The 7,841-nt window shown below is 38.9% G+C and overlaps 1 protein-coding gene across 1 annotated transcript in view; it reads right to left on the reverse strand.

Moving 5' to 3' along the window:
* SH3TC1 (SH3 domain and tetratricopeptide repeats 1) overlaps positions 1 to 7,841 on the reverse strand; it is a 26,928-nt gene that overhangs the window by 5,393 nt on the left and 13,694 nt on the right. Inside the window, exons 10-12 of the mRNA XM_009328889.1 lie at positions 5,793 to 5,834; positions 2,463 to 4,151; positions 1,635 to 1,815 (exon numbers count right to left, since the gene is read on the reverse strand). Coding sequence (XP_009327164.1) covers positions 1,635 to 1,815; positions 2,463 to 4,151; positions 5,793 to 5,834 — 1,912 coding nt within the window. The remainder of the gene's footprint in view (positions 1 to 1,634; positions 1,816 to 2,462; positions 4,152 to 5,792; positions 5,835 to 7,841) is intronic.

Consider the following 7,841-nt stretch of genomic DNA (forward strand, 5'->3'; position numbering starts at 1 on the left):
CTTCTTGGTTCTTACAGAAATTGAAGAGACCTGTCACTCCTTTTATACTCATGAGAGGAAGTAAAGATCCACTGAACAAGCCTGACATTTCAGTCTTCTCTTCTTTGCTAACAAGCTGCTAACATGAGGAAAGGCAAGGTAGTTAAAGTAGTCCAACTCAGCCCAATTACTGAATGCCACTTCCATCCCTCCTTCAGAGCTTTTGCTTTTACAGCAGACCAATCCATAACCCAGCACAGCAGCTGAAACAGGTCAGGCTGTGTCCCCTGGCATGGCCACAGTAATTTACAATGGAGGTGGTGACACCAAGGACATCGCTGTTTTTGTTACTTCATCATAGACACATATTCTTGTTACTTGGGACCGTTAACTCAAAGAATACTGTGATACTATGGTCTAATATCATATTGAGTACGTGCTATTAGCCGGTAGTCTGCTAAGGTTACACAGCCAACATTATTCGGGAGCCAGGCTTCTAGGCGAGGAGCCGGGAGTTGGACTCGATCCTTATGGGTCCCTTCCAACTTGAGATATTCTATGATTCTATGATAAATTCCATGCACTACATGCACACAAAGCAGCAGTTTCTCCAGCTAGTGAAATCCTTCTGCAAATTCCAGGTAGTTTGAAATCTTAACCAAGTCCTTTGTCTTCAGCCTCTCCAAAGGACTTTCACCAACTATCTCATTAAACAGCAGCGAACAAAGCAAAATAAATTAGGTGACATATTGGGAAAGTTAAATGCTTGGACTGCAGCCACTTAAAGCTAAAATAAGCATCTACTCTTTCCACAACTGAGGCTATTTTTTCCATCCTTACTGAGGCATGCTTGAAAATACCTGAATCTAAAGTGACTCCCTGAAGTGAGATACAGTAAGAAAAAAAAAATCAGACAAAGCTGCCTTAAAAAGCACTTTAAAAATTGGCTAGAGAAACCTCTAAGTTTCCCCAGCACCTGTTGGTTACTATAAATTGACTTGTGCAGTCTGCTTTTTCAATAAAGCAAAGCAAAAAATCGGTATTCTGAAAATAAGAGCAGTATAGAAATTGCTGGAGACTGACACTATGCAGTTTTGCACATAGGCTTTGTGTCAAGTGTCAAGTAGATGACTGTTAGATTTGTATAAAGAGCTATGACAAAGTACAAATCACTAATAACTTATATAAGTTTTGAAAAAAGCATTTCCACAAAAAAAATCCACTTATAGAGACAATTTGATGTCTGACCTGTTTGGAATATGTCATTTAGTTTCTAATGGAAAAATCATCTTGTAAAAACCTATCATGGCAAACAAGTCACTTGCCAGCAATAATCCTAGAACTTGCATCACATATAGATCTAGAGTTGCATAACATATAATACTTTTTAAATGTATTTACATAGATTTTTAAAATAATGTGGCTCTTGAAGTGGTGCTAATCCCTACTGAACATTTTGTCTCCCCTGAGAGATGATAGTTACTTAAAAAAAACCCAAAAGCCTCCAGTAGCACTGGGCCCTTCAATTCTAATAAAGTGTATTAGCAAAGCAGAGTGAAAAAATCAGTCATATTCGGCTGTTGCAAAAACTGAGATCCTTTAGCATAACAGAAGTTACAGTCAGAATAGAAGCAAAGCCATTCAGCATGTCTTACCTTTCTGTTCCTAAAGACAAATAGAGCTGACTAATGGTTTCCAAAATTTGTCCCTCCAGAACTTTGTTGGACATCTTTCTAGCTAAAGACAGTTGATATTCATTGTAGATGACACACTGAGCCTCATTGGGCACAACTGTACTATAGAACTGACACAGCAGTTTAATTGCTTGTAGTTGACCTAGGAGAATAAATTGGAAATACTAACATGAATCTATTTTAAAATGAAAGTTAAACTAGTTTTAAAGTAATTCATTCTTACTGTTCCACAAATTCCACACAGTCCACTGATTCCACTGCCAGTTTCTTCACCCCCAAAAGTTAACAAAGAGGTTACTTCAAACCTGATCTCCAAAATCATAAAAGTCACCTTACCTGTATAAGCTGCCTTAATCATGGTAGCAAGAATAAGTAAATAAAGCATGGGTCTTCTAAATACAACTATTCTATGCAAAAGTAATCCAGGTTACCGATTGTTTGCATACCTTTAAACTCAAGTCTGGTGCTGTTTGTACTACCAATGATATCATAACTATTGTAAATATTATTGAACACAAATCTCTAGACTTTTTACTGATTAAGTTTAGGTTTTTTCTTAACATTTCATTTTCTCTATCATTTCTGACAAACCTAAGTACCACCAGAAGAGCAAGCCAACGTGTATTTATTTCTCCACCATTATGGGACAGCAAAGATCTTAATCACTTTGACAACTATCACATAACTGGACATAAAATGTTGTTTAAGGCACAACTATAACATACCTATATAACAAACACTCCCAAACAGAGTACATTTTGTAACTTTGAGAGAAAAAGATGTACTTACTTTCCAGATGACTTGTCTCCATTGCAACTAAAAAAGCCCATTCATAATAAAACCTTCCTTTTTCTCTTTGAGTTCCACCAACATAGTAACATCCCAACTGAAGGAGGACTTGGATAAAGTCTTGGCCGCAGTCCATACTTGGAAGTTTGGAGAATAGCTTCACTGCCCTGATATAATAGTGTTCTGCCAGCTTGCTGGCTGCTGCATGCAGGCAGAGTGCCCCAAAGTTAGCCAGGGCTACAGCTTGGTTATGGGTCATATTGGTCTCTTCTGAAAGACGCAGTGCTTTGTAGTATCCCTCAGCAGCTTCTTTTGTATTCTTTGTTCTTTTCAAAGCAATAGCTAGCATATTATAAGCAATGCCTAGTTGTTGAGGATTGCTCCATGAAGAGTCCACAACAGCATTTAAAATGGCTAAAGCCACATCATATTGCCTGTAAAGTATGTATAACCAAGCAAGTGAAACCAAATTGTTAATAGTTTCCTCTGGCTTAGCAGAAACATCAGAGTCCAGTGCTTTCATCATGTAAACAATGGCTTTTCCATACCATTTGTGGTGGCTGTACAGTTTTGCTAAGCTAAGATAGATAGTGCTGCATAGTTCTTGCTGCTCATTAGTAAACACAGAAGAAAGTGCTTGTATGAGGTAAGGTGCAATTTGGGATGGGAGTATTTGTCTAAGTTTTCTCAGGCTACAGAGCTTGGGAGCATTTTTGATGACTAAATCAATCCTTTTCAAAGAATCCATTAAAGTACTGGAACTCTGGGAAGAAGTGACCTTTATGCAACTTAATACAATGTGCGGCAAACACTTTTCATTGTAGGACTCTGCTAGTTTGAAATAACAGTTGTTTGATAAGTTGTTTTGTAAACCCAAGTCATTAAGCAACAGTTGAAACCTTTCCAAGAATGGTAGTGCCTCTTCATGCTGTTTGCGTGCAATGTAATGTTTTGCCAGGAGAAAACATGCCCTTGCCTCTGCATGTTTGTTCTGGCTCAAAACTGTCCTCTTCAGAGCATACTTTAGAATATCTGACTCCAGGTCGGCACTGCAAATGTAGTTGGGAATTCCCATGAGAAGAGATGTAGCCTTGTCAAAAACATGAGCACATTTTTCTTTGTTCTTCTGTGTCAAGTAGATGACTGTTAGATTTGTATAAAGAGCTATGACAAAGTACAAATCACTAAACCCTCCAGCTACTGCTCCCAACGCTTCCTCAAAATACACCCGAGCTTGGGAAAACTTCAGCTTTTTAACACTAAGCCTGCCTAAGAGAAAGCATAGCCTTGCTAGCGCCCAGGACATACCTGCTTTCTTTGCTGTTTCCCTTGCTAATCTAAAAAAGCTAACCAGTTCTTCTTCTTCTGAAAACCCATAAAACATGCTATTGATAAATGGATAAGAGAAATCATACAGGTTTTTGAAGTTTCTCTCATACTCTTTCCTATTTAAGAAGAGTAACAATGACTCAAAGATGTCAGATGCTTGAACATCATCTTGACGTATGTGGAAGCAAGGTCCTTTAGGTGGAGGACAGTTTTCCTTATTTGGAGAGCTAGCAGAATCTTTTCGTTCAGTAGTTGGCTCTTCTGCCTGAGTAGCCTCCAAATTCTTGAAGTTCTTCAGGAATTTTTCTATCTTGCCATTCTTGCTAGTGGATACTGTGCTAGAATGTGAACATGGAATTTCTGAAATTCAAAAATAAGTTACAGATCACAACTTCACGTGTGCATGCACACGAAGATCTTTGATAGACCAACAAAAACATTTATCAGCAGAAGATGCCATTAGGAAAACTTTATGTAAACATACTGCACTTTCTTAACAGTATGTCTAGGAGACAAGCCAAAGGTGGGGACAGAGAGAGATCAAGAAGCATCAGGGAAGAACACATGTGGGAGTCTGGAGGAGTGGGGATAAACGGGACTTGCCACACGTAAGCAGGTTGCTGATCAGTATCCTTGCCTAGCCAGGCCCTGTGCCTGATCCAACACTAATCCAACTGAAGTCCAACGTTAATTCAACATTGACTGTGTTTGTGTCTGAGTGTATACTCAAAAAGTATACTCTTGAGCGTATATTCTCTGTTCTCTCTGTGTGTATATGAGCAAGAGCGATCTGCCAATGAATTACAATTCAGACTAGCTGGTAAGCAGGAGAAGACCAGAATCTGGAAAGCCCCAAGGTCTGCACTGGAGGCTGGATAAAGGGCCCAAGGTCAGGGCATGGATACTGGATGGACTTCAGGTAACTGTGAATTTGAGCATGCATGTGAGTTGAGTAAGGGTATGCCTATGGCCTGATAGAAAGCTAAGGCAGGTTAGCCGGGGGGAGGGGGGGGGGCAGCGGGAAGTGAGACTGAGCTATTTGAGTTGTTGAAGTCTGACATGCACGCTGTGAGGGTGCCTGCAAAGGTCCTGCTCTCCTGTCCACATTATCGCTGTGTGGCCAGCCATGCCTGTGTAACATGTAATAAGATTTCTTCTTGCAATCAAGTACGAACCCTGATTCTCTGCTGGCACAGATTAAGTTTCTCAAAATTACCAAGTTTGTGGTGATTGATGTGGTCATTGATCTAAATTCTCCTAGTACTGACATTGTTGAATATCTTACAAATATAAAAAAGACAGACTGCCATTTCTTTAGTCCTCCCACTGTTATCCAGCCAAGGTAATAGGGACAGGGACTAGGGATGTAGTCTGCAGTCATAGTCAGTGTAAAGCTTACAGCTGCATATCAACAGGAGCTTATTCAAGCTGCAGATTTAGAGATCAGTTTCCTTAGAATCTCATTTCTGAAACTGTTCAGCAGAATCATAAATATAAAAATTGGTATTTAGAAAAATGTAGTACAATACAAGTAACGATAGTGACAGCTTAGCAACTAAATGCCAAAGGGAAATAATTCTGCATCCTCATCAAAATATCTCCTTTGGGAAATATAATTATGGGATGAAGTTTTCTAGCAGATGGAAAATCTGCTGGAATTCAAAGTCAGCACTTGTCAGGTGCCCCATAAACAGTATTTTGCCCTGTTAAACAACGTGGGGGGGGTCAGGGAGTGGTGCATGTGTGTGTCACAGCAGTAAAAATGTCATACAGTTTGCAGTTGGATAGCAAGGTCCAAGAAAGACATCTGATATCAGTGAAAACCCAAAAAGTCTTACAGCAAAACCTAGTGAGAAGGGGTTACAGCACAACCTAGGAAAGCAAAACAATGAGAAAAGTTAGAATGTGAAGAGACATTAGAAAGAAAAGCTGGCAAAGATACCAAAAATACCAGAAGCCTCATTAATTTTATGTAAAAATTGTATGCATGTGAAGTATTACCACATTCATGAGCTTTCTGAAATTCTGGTTCTTCTAATTGGTCTGTAAGAAAGAAAAAAGTCATGTTAATCATGGTATCTTAGTTCTTTTTCAGTTTTAAATACCCTAAAATAAGGCTATTTTTTTGTTTGGAATTCTTTGTCAGAAGAATTGGATGTGTCCTGGAAATTTAGAAGAGAATACATTTCTGTGTCTGGCCCAGAGCTAACAGATACTAGGGACTTACCCTGCTGCTGATACAATTCACCACTTTCCTACATGGTTATCATCATGCACCTACCACTGCTCAGTAATGTGGGGAGACATCTGCATATCGCAGTTAGCATTAAAGCCAACCTGTTCTGCATGAGCGATGCATCACTGCTGCATTAAAATACAAGTGGGCAGCGTAGATACAATCATTCCCCACAACCCACCCCTAAAATGAGGTAACAAAAAGCTCTTAATATTACTGAAATAAGTTTTAGCATCACTCCTGGGGTTGGGGGGAATAATTATTTAGGGTAGTTTGTGTAGTTAAGAGTGTCAGACTTTTGTGGCCATTCCAATAGCATGCAGGTGAAAAATCCCTGTATCTACCTTTTCATTTAAAAGGTCTATCTTTAAATTCTGTAAACACTTAAAACTAGATCTATAGTAGTAAAGTTTAACATAGCACATCTGTAGAACATTTAGAATTACTATTTTGTGTAGAAGATATTTCAAGGTATTTCAGTTGTCATGATGCTTTTCAGGATTATATTCACTGTCTTTCATACGCTAGATGCAATATAAGTGGTACTGAGTGTATGAAGGATATGTCTAAAAGCAGAGGCTCACAGAACTAGGTCTATTTAAGCAGATGGAAAGCTATTCTATTAGCCTTTAAGAATGACCTCTCACTGACTGCTTACTTCTGGATCTCCTTTCTTTAAATGCTTTCCTGATTTGGTGGACAAATGCCACAGATGTTTACAACAGTCATAACTTAATGCTCTGAATATCTAACTGGGGAAGCGCTCATAAGTAAATACTTCTCATTAGATTGATGTAGATGGAAGGAATCAAAACCCCTTTTACTCAGATCACACAACAAAACATCAAGTGAATATTGAAAAGCCTTGCTCTGGGTAACTCAAGTTATGTTGATCAATTGTGCAGTTTAAGAGAAAAAAGTGGTAAAGATGGTACTATTAGCTGGGGAAGATGTGAAAAGAAGTTGGCACTTTTAAGATTGGGGAGGATATGAGATGCGGTGAAAAATGTGCAACAGGCAAAAGTAGCAGTATGTCCATTAAGCCCATGAGATTGTTTTAGTAACTAATAGCTGTCTGAGCTTTTGTTCCCTGGCTTTTCATTTGAGCGAGGAAGGTGAGATGTGGAGTCACTTTGCACATTGACATGAGTTGCATTTTGCAACTCAGGTCTGACATGCCTTAGTTATTGTTCACACACACACACTGACTTGCAGAATTAAACCAAAGCACCCAAGTCAAATCTACACACGAGCTCCTTTCAAATTGGAGCCTACGGGCCTCTCTCTTAGGATGCCACTAATGGAGATAAAACTTTGTTAGGTATTTGACAAGCATATGCACTGCCACAGAACAGCCTGTGGTGGGATAAGAAATTGCTGCTCCTGTTCAGTTCAGCAAGACAATTCTATTACATTACACTAAGTCTGTAAAGGTGAAACCCCAATTAGTTTATGTAAAGCATGAGCACTTAGAGAAATAACAACAGTATCAGAGGTGATGTAGCTAAAGTTTTTTTTCCTTTGTATGAACAGATTTTGTTATTTTTCTATACCTTTGAAAGTTAAATCAAGCACAAAGGTGTATGTTTGCATTAGCTGTCAATAATTATTATGCCACCTTTCCTAAGATGAATGAAAAGCCAGCAGTATTTGGGTGAACATACTGCCTTTTATAATGCAGCACTCTGACACATGAAAGCTTGCAGATCTGTTCAGCTCAATAACGGTTTTTAAAACCCCGCTGTTTAATTCACTCAAAAGAAGGACAAAAGATGATTTGTAAATGCTCTGCTGGGTAAAGTCTTGCATCAGCA

Source organism: Pygoscelis adeliae, unplaced genomic scaffold, assembly GCF_000699105.1.
Source record: "Pygoscelis adeliae isolate BGI_AS28 unplaced genomic scaffold, ASM69910v1 Scaffold66, whole genome shotgun sequence".
NCBI classification, from domain to species: Eukaryota; Metazoa; Chordata; class Aves; order Sphenisciformes; family Spheniscidae; genus Pygoscelis; species Pygoscelis adeliae.